Source organism: Corapipo altera, unplaced genomic scaffold, assembly GCF_003945725.1.
Source record: "Corapipo altera isolate COAL_440 unplaced genomic scaffold, ASM394572v1 94, whole genome shotgun sequence".
Lineage (NCBI taxonomy): Eukaryota > Metazoa > Chordata > Aves > Passeriformes > Pipridae > Corapipo > Corapipo altera.
The window spans coordinates 521,284-534,923 of record NW_020884950.1 but is presented as its reverse complement, the minus strand read 5'-3'; the positions used below and the strand labels follow the sequence as shown (position 1 = coordinate 534,923).

At 38.2% G+C, this 13,640-nt stretch overlaps 1 protein-coding gene across 18 annotated transcripts in view; it reads right to left on the bottom strand.

The window, feature by feature from the left end:
* The window catches only part of EHBP1 (EH domain binding protein 1), a 211,138-nt gene that overhangs the window by 68,273 nt on the left and 129,225 nt on the right, over positions 1-13,640 (bottom strand). For 17 of the 18 annotated variants that reach the window (XM_027663003.1, XM_027663002.1, XM_027663020.1 and 14 more), the window contains 4 exons: positions 12,761-12,939; positions 12,083-12,131; positions 5,992-6,906; positions 3,951-4,094 (listed from right to left, as the gene is read on the bottom strand). In XM_027663003.1, the coding sequence (XP_027518804.1) occupies positions 3,951-4,094; positions 5,992-6,906; positions 12,083-12,131; positions 12,761-12,939 (1,287 nt within the window). The remainder of the gene's footprint in view (positions 1-3,950; positions 4,095-5,991; positions 6,907-12,082; positions 12,132-12,760; positions 12,940-13,640) is intronic. The other variant, XM_027663016.1, reaches the window with a different exon arrangement.

Genomic DNA, 13,640 nt, shown 5'->3' with positions numbered 1-13,640 from the left:
AAGAGAAGAGAAGAGAAGAGAAGAGAAGAGAAGAGAAGAGAAGAGAAAAGAGAGAATATTGGTTCTACTAGAGAAGGGGTAAGGCTTAGGCAGAAGAAGGTCTAAGGTGTTTGCTCTAAGTTTAAAGGGGAAACAGGAACACTTTTTTCAAAATGGAGTTTTACCAAAACAAATCAAGTGAGCACATACCAAGGAACTTATATTTATGGTCATGGAACACACTTGGAAATTTCCTCCCTGTTGTTGGCCTTGAGCAGCAATACAGCCTGTGCTCACCGTGCACACTGTACAACCCCACACGTTGTATTTTATGCTGTTCTCACTTGGTTACCGAGAAAACAGCGATTCACGGCTCTCGCATGACAAATATAAAGCAGCAACAGCAAGGCCTGTGAGACGAAGATTTTTCAAAAAGTAACTAATGAGACTGCAGGCTTTGCTTAGCTGGGGTGACTGATGTTCAGAACACACTGAAAGACTGGGATGCTTAAAGTTCTTTTTGTGAAGGTATCAAAAAAGGTGCAATTGCAAACTTCAAGAGTTACTTTCAAAAGTATTGCCCCCGGGCTATCTCTTCAAAGTTTTCTTATTTAAAATTAGATCTTCCTGTTTTAAACCATTTCCTTTTGTATCTCAATCCATCCCGAAAATGAGCCTAGTCCAATTTCCACTACTAAATGGTGATTCTCATTATCATAACTCTCATTTGGATAACACACTACTATACAGTACAGCACACTGACACATACAACACTGCTTTGAATCAAAGTTCTTATTATTAACCTTAATGACCAAAAAACCATGAATAGAAATAAGTCTGTACTAAATGTTAACAATCAAATGAGGAATGACCTGTAGAAAACTGCCACAACTACATCAAATGGAAAGGCTTCATCTCTATGAAGATCAAATATGTTAAAGTAAAACAGAAATCAATGTATTTTATCTTATACCTACATATGTAGATGCACACATGTATCCTCATTCAGAACATACACATGTATGGGTATGTATATAACATATGTATAACATATTCATGCTATATAGAGCTTTATATATGAAATATGAACACTGTACCAGCCTCCATTCATGTCTCCCACTAAAATGCATTAGGAGAACGTTGAGCTTGGTAAGTCAAGCACTCAGAAGTTAGAAGATGATGAAATTACAGTAGCTGTACAACCTGGCATTGGTTCTCACTGCATACAGTCTTTAACTGCATAACTCATACATTTTTTTCCCTACAGGATACCCGTCTTTTTCGGTAGCCATGACTGACAATGTTCAGCGAATTAACAGCTGTTCAGTAACTCACTTCACCCTCATCATTCACTGTCTGCCCTATAAATTTTTTAAAATACACTACTGAAACTTTTCTCTGAACACAGAATTATCGATTTATTCCAGAGCATTTCTTTGGCAGTCTATACTCATATCTAAGAGTTTCCAAATCACATCTCCACAACACACTTCTGAGCTGAGGAGCTTTTGTCATTCTTACGTGACAATCAACTCAAGAGTGCCCATTACAGTTTGCTTAGAGTGCCCAGGGGGAGCAGGTCCAGAGAAGAGCAACGAGGATGGTGAAGGGACTTGAGCACAAGTCCTATGAGGAGAGGCTGAGGGAGCTGGGGTTGTTCAGCCTGGAGAAGAGGAGGCTCAGGGGAGACCTCATCACTCTCTACAACTCCCTGACAGGAGGTTGTAGCCAGGTGGGGGTTGGTCTCTTCTCCCAGGCAACTATCAGTAAGACAAGAGGGCATGGTCTTAAGCTCTGCCAGGGAAGGTTTAGGTTGGATATTAGGAAGAAATTCTTTACAGAGAGGGTAATCAGCCATTGGAATGGGCTGCCCAGGGAAGTGGTGGATTCTCCATCCCCGGAGGTTTTTAAGATGAGACTGGATGTGGCACTTAGTGCCGTGGTCTAGTAACCATGGTGGTGTTGGATCAAGGGTTGGATTCGATGATCTCAGAGGTCCTTTCCAAAACAGCTGATTCTATGAGTCTATGATTTGTGCCAGCACAGTTCTCCTTGAGCTTCTGATAGGGGAAGCAAGAAACCTTGGCTCTGCCAAGCTGCCCTAAAAGACTGCCCCTTCCTTTTCCTGCAGGCTTCTATTTAACTTTTCAGCTTCTGTAACAAACGAAATAAGGACCCATGGGTAACCTGGCTGCCTGAACCTACACAGTCCTGACTGTCATGCTGAAAACCCTGTCACTATCTCCTACCCTTCAACTGGTTTTCATGGCCTAGACAGAGTCTTCATTTCTGTCTAACTTCACATTGCCATCTACCTCCTCCAATCTATCCAGGGCATGTCTTCTCTGTGTGTCAGTGGGGTAGCTTCTTTTACTCCTGTTTGGATTTCATTAACAGGAGTTTGACTCTGAAAGAGAAAGTTTGCTTTCCAATGCTACAATTTGCATCAGAATGGGCCTCCATCCTCAGGAGAGCACCAGTAAAAGATGATCTTTCTGGGTTGTGTTCATACAGACAACTTTTACTGGCATGAACTTTTCTGAACTTCAAGACTCTCTGACAAGGTTGTGCTATTAACACAACTTTGATAGTTTTGAACAGATGTTTCAAGGGGATGGAACCTTCTTCCCAAATTTTATGAATTTTTAACATGGATAAAACAATGCTTTATCCAACCTAATAGAGAGAAACAGCTGAACACATTTTAAGTAAAAAAAAAAAATTAAAAAATATTACTCTGAGGCAGAGGAGGTGATGGTGAAAATTTCAGCTCAAACAATGAAATACTACCAAAGTTGTAAAACCTATGAAAATAAGAGCTTGTAATAAAAATTGTTAGGCAACTTAAATTACAGTTGTTTCTGCCTGAGCAAGTGCCTACAGTAACTCTCTTCTAGCGTAATTTTCTTTATGAAAAGCTAATTTAAAAAAAAAAAATCCAAAGTGAAACTTATAAAAAAATATACTTCTCTAGGAAAAACTTAAAATACCAAATAAGCAAAAAATTGTTTAAACATCATTATACAAACAACACTTGTCTGTACAGACAAATATATTTCAAAGTAAAATGGAGTATCAGACTGGGGAAAAGAATTTTTAAGTTAAAAAAATAGTCCAGCATGGATCCAAGAGAGTTAAGAAAATGAAATGAGACATTTAAATCATTGTCTTCATTTTTTGACTGCCTGATCCCACTTGTGTAAAGAGCAGAATTCACCCCTAAAGACTCAGCCCTGAAAGATGGGAATCTGTAAAGATTCAAGTCTCCCTCATTATTTTTCAGTTACATTTGTATTCTCAGTTGCCAGTACAGTCTCTAATGCACAATAGTTAGAATCACAAAACCAGCATTGCAAAGGTTTGCATAAAAATTAATTAGTTTTAATCTCCAGAGAGTATGGATCCTTCCAGGTCACCACGGAGGCCACTGGAGATGCAACCATAGCTGCTTCAACACTGGAGTTCATTCCCCAGCTCCACTTTCCCATCTCACCAGCATAATCAACTTTGGCGATAAAAAGGAATTGTTCCATCAACTCTTTTACAAGACTGACACAAGCAGCTTCATTCACTGCAACAACACTCATAAAGCAGCAAGGGGCTGACAATCAGAGGCTCAGGGAAACCATTTACATCAACCAAAAAAAAGAGAATTAATCATAAATAGCACAAATTACTTCACTGTCATTTAACAAGTAACTTTGGGTTTTCATCCCATTAGGAACTGCAGTGCCAATCAAAGAAGGTGCTCCCAGACTTCTGCTTTCAGGGAAGTCGGAGGTGCCTTTCTTTTGGCCATAACATGGGGAGAAACAGGCTTTAAAAGTGAAAGACACACAACACATCGGAGGAATTCAACATGGAGAAGAGATATTCTGCAAGGATGTGCCTCCCTCCCCCTCCCCCCAAAAAAAAGCACATACAATGAATTTTAACTCTGTAAACCACAAGACTGGCCAGTATTTCTTACATCGTTCAGCTGCTTATTGCGGGCTGGGATGAGCGTATTGCTTAGTTGCTTATTCCCTGCCTTTAAAGCTGCATCTCTTCTTGCTTGCTCAAGCAGAACTCTTGCTCGTTCTTTAAGTTCTTCCTGTCTTGACAACATACGTTGCTTAAAAATAAAGAAATATAATTAACAGCAAGGCAGCCTCAGGGTACTGAACGTTTATACAGTAGTTAATAGCCAGTGGCCTTCCTATGTATATTATAAAGGTCAGGAGTCACATGAATTACATCTTCATGAGGTGACAGAGCATTCTGTAGAAATGAAAAGATTATCAAAACGTAAAAAAAGTCTTAGGCCTTTATAATGTAATTAAGAGTTCTCTCCCTTCCTCTTAAAACTTAATTTCTATCAGCATTTAATGCCTTTAAACTGCAACTGTGAAAAAACCCCAGTTGGCTTCATAGAAACTATGTCAAACATGCTATGTGTTTACTTGTTTAATATGTATGCAAATACAATGCTTTGTTGGCTACTTATATGGGTATCACTCATTCACAACTTAAATTGAACACAGAGGCTGGGTACAAGGCAAAAAAACCTGCAAATATATCTGCTTCTACTTAATTTATGAATATCCAGAAGGATGTCCCATCTTCATACACAAGACTGACTGTATCTGCAGAGTAGAAACAACAAAAGGCGGTTCTGCATTGGCAACATGAGAACACGAGCAGCTCCCAGACATATACACTCCCAAGGTCTGACTTCTTAGCCAAGGTCAACTGTGAAGACTGGGAAAATGCATCTCTGGGCCTTTACAGGAGCCAAAGCTGGGACAGGTGTTGCTTGTTGTGCTCCTGCAACAACCACGTGGGTTGACTCCAAACTACAACTGAGTTCAAGGTTAAGAGTGAGCCTCACATCTAATATTTTATTACCATGTGCAAATGCACCAATGATTAACAACAAAGAGCTGCCTTTGAAGTCAACTCTTGCTTTTTCTTGGCCTGTTACACCCTTGCCCATGAAAATCTTCACAGAGAAGAAATTTTGTCTCCTCCTGCTTTTTTATTCTATATGGGCCAAGCTGTTCCTTTCTCATCCAGTAAACAAAGATGATGATAATGATGATGATGAAGAGAAACTTCATGAGACTTCACTGATTAAAGAAATTTGCTAGCTATGGAACTAATATTTGGCCATTAGTACCCATGGACTGTTTCTCTTGCCATACAATGGATCTTTAGGGCGCTTACTCAGAAAAAAACCATAAAAATATTTGAAGCAATCACACTACCAAAAGACTGGTACAAAGCCAAACCAAGCCAAAACTCAAAAAAGCTCTTCACAGAGGTAAAATTATAGGCCAGCTTTGGTATTTTTGTAGATAAGAGTTGATAACATGTTTTACATATTTTTGTGATTATATGATTTATTGATAACACTCAGTATATGTATGTAATATTCAACTTTCACCCTCACAATAAATCTGCAAGGTAGGTGGGCATATATTTTTATTTTCATAGAAAGGAAAATGATACTGTGGTGAAGTAACATGCTTTAGGTCACTTAGTGGACAGCACAATTTAATACTCTGGAGTTTCTACCTCACCATTGTGGCTATGGTCACAAGGCTGTGTGGTTTCTCAAACAAGATTTTGAAATATCTTTGGTAAATTTTAAGGTACTCAAAATTTGACATTTTTTATTGAACTAATGTCTTTTTCCAGTTTTTGCTTCAGTATGCAACACTTAGAAGAAATGTGTTGCCACAATCAGCAGCAAAAGTTCTGGAGCCATTTTCCAGATAGTCAAGAACACAACTCCCTTTAATTGGAGAGAGACTGGAAAGATTAATAGTGGGACAATTTGTATAAATTATTTTTTCATGTGATGATTGTTTTTCAGCACCACCTACTTTTTAGGCAAAACACTTACTGCCCAACAATAAAAACACACTGCTCACCTCACCATTCATACTGAAGATATGGTGTAAATTACGAACGTAGAGAAACGACTTGAATGGTATCTCCATCCTAACTCACAGGCATAAATTTCTTACCTGGGCTGTTTTTGCAGTTTGATCTGCATGACTTAAAGCTGTTCTGGCATCACTGTCAGAATCAGATTCTGTTTGCCTTGGAGAAGCATGTGGTTTCTTTGTAAGATCTGTATCCATATTATAGGAGTATCCAGGCTTAGAAGTAGGAGATAAACTTGGTTTTGTGACAGGTGAACCAGGATCTGCTCTTGTGCTCTCTGTGGATCCTATACATCCCAGCTTTTCTTGTTCTGAGAAACCAGTAGTACTGTCTAAGCTCTGGTGTCTCTTCTTGTTGTTATCTTCACAAGCAACTGTGGGAGACATATCCTCTTTTTGATCACTGACATGTGCTAAGTCACTGAATTCTAAAGTGTCAGTTATCAGCAACTTCTTCCTTCCCAATGTAGGCTGCACTTGTGTTGTGTCTGTACTGCTACACTTCCCAATTTCTTCAGATGCAGAAGTCCTTCCAGAGCTCTGCTGGGATTTCTGTGGATCTGTGTCACTTCGAGTCCTGCGAGAAGAAGGGGAAGCTGTGCTCGGGCTTAAATGGTCATCAGGAGTCTGATGCTCGCTCTCAGATTCTCCAACACCACTGTCATTTACAAACACGGAGTCATCCTGAGAAGCAAAGTCTGCCAAGCCACCGTCCGGCGGCTGCAGTTCAGGCTCCCGGTTCAGGTCGTTCAGCTCTGCGTAGAACTTTTCCTGGTCGACAGAACTGTTTGTGTCCGTTTCATAGTTACCCACTTTGTATGTGCTTTTACTACTGTTCTCCTCTATTTGAACCACGTTCAATTCCTGGCCACAGAAATGGGCCCTTATCTGATAGAGATAGGTCATAACAGTCAGTTTGTCGGGTATCGCCAACAAAACCATGTCAGAAGGTTCCAGCAATCGTGATATTCCTAAACTGGCAAACCCGTCGTATGCCTTTAAAAACAGACAAAAAAAATGTTACAATGTGGCAGTTTCTTACATATCATAACATTTCAAGAATGCAAGTGGAAGTTTCAGCCAAAATAAGCAAGCCTAAAACACATTTAGTATTACAGGTAGAAAGAACATGGCTTCAATTCTATTACTTATTATTCTTCTGGCTTCATTATAATCGTTACTATTTTCTGTTGCACCATCCAACTCATCGATTTTTCCTGATGGCTTCTATATATCTTCTATAAATCTTCACAGCAAAGCAAACTGAGAGAATATAACCAGTAAAGACATTCAAATGGCATTTTAAAAAATACGTCTAACACATTTTGATACCATACAATACTAAAATCTTTGGTTAATCAAAATTATTACACTTCGATGAGAAAACAGCTATTTGTAAAACTGCAACTTAAAAGCCCTTCTTTGTGCACTAAGAAAACCTGCCAATATCTTAAATGGTTCTCACTCAAGTAGCAGGAAACAAGCAAACAAAAAAAGTCTAAGAGTTGGACCAGAAAAAAAAAAGCAACTCAGGATGGCTTTTTAAGATAAGGAACAAAGATATAAGAAACACAACACTAATCCATCTTGAGCTTTATCACTGATGATCAACCTTCTGCCTTCTACTTGTTATGTAATTGCAGTGATTTCTGTTGATGAAAAACTATGTCCAGACAGCCAAAAAGAACAACACCAGAGGTTACTTGACACTACGCAAAATCACATTAATCCATCAAACAAATGCATTTTAAAAACGTTTGTTGATTATAAATTTGTAAGAAAGAGACAGTGAAAATCATTCCCATTTCACTTTCATTTCTAAAAACTAAACAGTTGCAAGCCTCCCACTTTGTGAGGCCGCATTGTCTTCTTACAGCTGGCCCTTTAAGTGAGTGGGCTTGGTGCATCAGGTTTTTCTAGTTTTGAAGAATTAAGGCCGTTTCTCATTTTACAATTAATTATTACTATCCTGGATTAACCTTGGAAGACAATATTGTGTTTCAAGGAAGCCTTTAAAAGGCCTCCTGTTAGCATAGATGCACTCAGTTAAAGCATGTGGGCTTCTCCTCCCCCAGGAATCCTGCAGCTCCTTTTCACCATCTTCTGAAGGGGCTTACAAGGTTCACAGTTGTTCCTACCCTATTTTGAATAAAAGCTGGTTATGGAGGAGAGGGAGACAAGACAGGTGGAACTGAATAGACATGAGGAGCTCAGAGAATGGCAAGATAAAGGAGAGCAGGGCACGGATTTGGGTTGGCAGCCTAAGCCATGGCAGGTACCAAGAATGATGAATGCTCATACGACAGCAGAAAGCAGGCTGGACATGAAAGAACAGCAAGCCAGTTGTGCTGTCTGTGGACTAAAGGTAACACCAGTATATGTTGTTTGCTTAAGTGGGTCAATGCTGATTCAGTGGTATAAATAACTTGTCACCCCACACTGCAGGTAGAATGAAAGGACCTAAGGACAGGCATGGCAGTCCAGGGCAGCCAGAGCCCATAGATGTCATTTTACCTGAACTCTTTTTATACTCTTAATTTCTTATTTATATGCTAATAAAACTAAATCCTATGAGTATCTCTCAGGGTCAATAAAACGAAGGTGGGGACAGTGTTTCAGGGTTGTCAGGAAAGGTACTTGCTAAGAAGTAACACTACAGCAGGACTGAATTTGGAGTGATGGATATGGATATGGATATTTTCAATATCCATATTGATATTTTGCTGCAAATATTGCAGCAAAAGATGCAATCACTTTTTGCTGCCTGCTCAGTTCTTCCAGTGATGTTTGCGATTAAACACAGTTATTTCCCACTGATGCCAGATAGTTATTTCCTGTCTCCTCTAATTTCTCATTCTGGATGATACACATTTTTGCTTCTCTCCTTTTAAAGTACAGTAGCTACGTAGGTTGGCACGCCAGTGTTTTACAGACATTAGCTCTAGAAACAGCAATTGTGAGTTCTGGACGTGTCCATACAACTGTGTGTGATGGGTTCTCCTTCACTACTAGAAAAACTGGGAGCTTCTTGATATTCCAGCATAGGTATAAATGCCTCATGTTTCTAAGTACTTTGTAACATGGTATTAACAGAGTAAATTTTCCGAGTCAAATTCTTTTTGTTAAACAGAGGTATAACTCAGCCTTGATTTTGAAAATGCTTATTTATCTGCACGTTTAACTCTGCTCCTTCATGATCTCACTGAGGCCAACAAGCACCTCACCCACATGCAATTAGATATGTGCTTATGATTTTGTAGAATCAAATCCTAGAAGTATGAACACCTGTTATAAAAGCATGACTCCAGATTAAAGGTAAGGAATTTTTTCCATTTGACTCGATAATATCCCTGTAATAATTGAATATTTTATTACGACAATAATTTAAGTTCAAATGTATTGAGGAATTTCTTAGAAATGGCCAAAAGCTGGGGGGAAAAAGGCATCACAAAAATTGAAAGTGCCAATCGAACATCCAAAATATACATTACTATTCCCACACAATAATCTCTCGAAACAAGCTTCTCCAAACAATAATTAAAACCAGAAATTCATTATTAGAATCATACTGTTGTGCTCTCTTACTTCTCATCCCTTCATCCCCTCAACGCTCCAGCCAAGTGTTGTTTAGTAACTTAAATTTTTAAAGTGCAGGACATGTTATTAGCAATATGAAAAAATTCTATTTTTGATAAGGGACTATACTGACAGTATGTTTAATTTTAATACATTTTCCATTATTTTTAATTTCATTATTATTTAATAATAATCAAGTGGACATATTAAATCAAATTAGCTGGTTTATGTTACTGGGGAGGCTACATGGATATACGAGATTTAAGTAGAAGCACAACTCTTTGGACCATCAGGGAAAGTATCTCTGTAATGTTTCTGATTTTCTCAAAGATAATCCTGGTTTCTCTTTTTTTCCTGACAGAAATTTGAATTTGCAACATGCACCAAAAATATCTTCCAATTAGGATTGACGGTAATGTAGTAGCTGTTTGGGATTTTTTTATGTATGTATATTCAGGACACTAAGCCCGTTTACCTATCTCCCAATGAAGTTTTTTTCTTTTTTTTTTTTTAATTTACTGACAAGCTGATTGACAGACATCAATTGGGATCCATCAGCACAAGCACCACAGGCAGTATTCCAATCATTTCCCAACTCTGTAACACACTGACATATTGGCCAAGATCAGATGTCACAGGTAAATACCCTTTTTTATTCAGCATCAGTGGCAGCACCAAATTGGCAAGTGGTTGGTGTGTGTTATAAAGAATCTCTGATGATGTGCCTTTTGTAACAGTGCATTTCCATGTGTAATTATACTCTGTATTTGCACTGAAATAGTTGTCTCTTAAGATATCTTCTTTTTTTTAATTATAATACAAACAAGGTCACGCACTTCTAAAAGATATACTTTTACAGGTTAACCTTTAATCTATGGTTTTCCTTCTGGAGAGGGAGCAGCAGGGAAAGAAACATTTAAAAAAAAAAAAAAAAGAGCTGCTTCAGACAAAGAAAATCATCCTATTCATCCAAAGATGTTATTTTAATTGGTTAGGAGGAATCATTGTCAAATGTGTTACATATCTGCACAGAATTTCTAGGCAGCCATTGTTGGCAGTGTTGCATTCACTCCAACCAAGGGCACACGGGGTTATCTGGCAGAACTGTGTGAGACCAGGAAATAAATCTGCAGGAAGCAACTGAGATACTCAGTGTGGCTGTCAGGCAAAGGCTGCCAAAGCGATGAAAGAAAAAAACTGCACAATAACAACAATCATTATTTCTTCAATTCTGGGAACTATATCCTGTTAGAAAGAGAGGCTGAAAAGTTCACTGTTTGCCATCACAGTTTCATAAAGAAAAGATGACTGATCATACTGCTAACGTTTTTAATTAATAATCTATTCTTTCTTTTTTATAATCCGGCTTAATTAGCCCAGACGCTCAACGAAACTTGAAGTACAAAAACATATGGTCACAGAAAATAATGTGATGTCACTTTAGGTCATCTTAAGTCCTCATCATATTGTTATGAAAAAAAATTCAACAGCCAAAAGACTCATTAGATAGCAGCAGCTTAGAGATACTTCATTATTTATAATACATAAGTACTAAAATAAAGACAAGTAACTCCCTGGCTAACACATAAATGTGCAGACACATTAAAATACAAACGCAAATGAATTTTAATAAAGCATTTTCAGAAATTCCACATAACTAAATCATATTAGACTGTAGATACGTTTACTATATAGTATTGAACCTGATTCATTTATTCAAAGTATGTTTTTATACCTTAATCCTCGTTAAATTTAGTGCTTTTTAAAGCAGTATAAAAACAAAATCCCAGCATTAAGATGGCAGATACTTAAAAACAATTTTCAAATCATCTTAAGGAACAATTTCATTATCAGTGAGTCACATGAAAATTTTAATTTCTAAACATGTCCCTAGGGCCCAACTAAAGCTTGTAGCATGCCTAAAATAGTGACCAGAAATAAAAAGTCTTCTGGCAAACTGAATTCCTGCTTCTTCCAGAGAAACTTTTTAGATCTTTGCACCTACAAAGAGTGATTTAAAACAGTTGCCCAGCACAAGGCTATAATGTATTTTCCTAATATTTCAGTTTATTTGCAAAGTATTGTCTCAACGCTTTTTGCCCTTCATTCAGCTGGTGCAGCATGAGAGTAGGTGTAATATTTCATCTTTAAAAACATAAAAATCACCAAGCAACATCAACCATGCCCAATTCCCGGAGCCCTGGTAAAGCAACAGCAAGAGAAGCCTTGTGTACAACAGTCCAATCACAGGTACGTTTTTTTAAAATTTTTTTTAATTACGTGGCTGACAGGAAAAATCATGAGTGCTCACAGAAGGCTGGCCAGGCCTTTCCCCTGCTTTCACAGTTAATGTAGGCTATACAAATATTAAACTCTAATGCCAGCCTTGAACTTGTTGTGAATGTTAAAACCATGACAAACCCGAGTCAATAAAGCATCCGATTTGAACCACGGGAGGCCGAATACCTTCTGTGAGCTGCAGTTATGACCTTACAAAACAATTGCACTTTCCCAAAATTAATAAAAACCTGCAGTGAAGTCAAAATTGAGGCTATGTCTTTTTTTTTTTTTTTTTTTTCCTCCTGGCAGTTCTTACCTTTTTGTTGTTCTCTTTAATATCTTGAGGATTCAGGGACTTGTAGTCACTGAGGGGGAAAATGGCACAGTGGGTATGTACAGTATTTGATAAAAGCAGCAGTTTTAAAACAAACTAAATCTAAAAATTTGACATACAATAATATCATATAGTAACTAGCAATTTCACAGCAATTCAATCAACAAAACTAATAGTGTGGAAAATTAAAGGAATAAATAAATAAATAAATAAACACCGATTACATGTTTCATTGCCTGAAGCTTTCCATCTAAAAAAGAAGTTAAGGCAGGGACTAGAGGCCGGCCTTGACAACCAAATTTACCAGGAGGTAATCCGTCCTTGTCAGCGTACAAAGAGCTTATTCCTCTCATCTCATTTCAACACCGGCGCAATTCTCATAATCATCCTGAAGTCAGTTCTTTGTATAAGATTAAGAAGAAGAAAAACAAATCACAGAGAGGGGAGAAATAATTGTTTATGCAACAAGGGAGAGCACAGAGGTCACAAAGTTTGAACATTCATAAATCTGGTTTCTTAGAAAGGATGGTTCCCTGCTTGAAAGGAAAGGCTGAAAAGAATTCAACATCTGAAATTAACACGATTTCATTTTTACATAAACTTAACTGGTCTGTATTTCTATGAGAGTTAGGTTGTGCAGGCAAAGAGTATACAACTTACATTAGGTCTGGTCTAAAGTGATGTAATATTGCACAAAAGGATAAACCATTCCTCCACGATGTAGTAAAGTTGGTGATTTTCACTCCCCTATAGTTTTTTGTAACTTCCTTGCACCACACGAGCAATGACTGACTAGCGTTTGGCTTTCTCCCCAAAACAGGACTTGGTATTGGGCTTGGCTGGAGGAAAAAAAAAAAAAAAGAAAAGAAAAAGAGAGAAGATGATAAAAGAATTTAATGGAAGATGAGAATTAACATTAATTGACCTAACTAGATGATCTGTATCCTTTGATGTGAGTTTAGGTCCTTCACAGCTGTCAGTTTACAATGACTGTAACTTGCAAAAGACACAAATCGCGAGTTATTATCTACAGTTGTTGCCCTAGGCACTTGTCTCCAAAGGATGCAGATATACAGGATTCCAGATCCACACAGGAAAAGAGGCCAAGAATTGTACCAGTGGAAATACCGTGCTGAAACACTTACGGCACAGTCCCGCACAGTCTGTGACACTCAGCCTTGAAAACATTTCCCAAAATGCAGCCATGGAAAAGCATCCCCACAAGCCCTTTCACTTTTAATGAAGATAACACTGGGACTGGATCAAAGGGCCAGGCAGAGCTGGGGCAGTTTGTCACGAGCTGCAATCCACCATTGCACCGTGGGAATCAAAGTCGCGACACAAGACCAGTGTATCGCTCTCTCCAACAGGCTCCAGTGTGCAGTTTTGGGCTCTCTTTCTAAGTAAGCGTGAGATTGCACAGAGGTAATTATGGCACGGTGTTTCTAAACAGCCACTTCCAACCATACCCAAAGAGTTTCTTTTCCTGGGCTTTAGCTTTTCTATGTCAAAAAGGAATTTCAGGTGTAAATTGTTATCA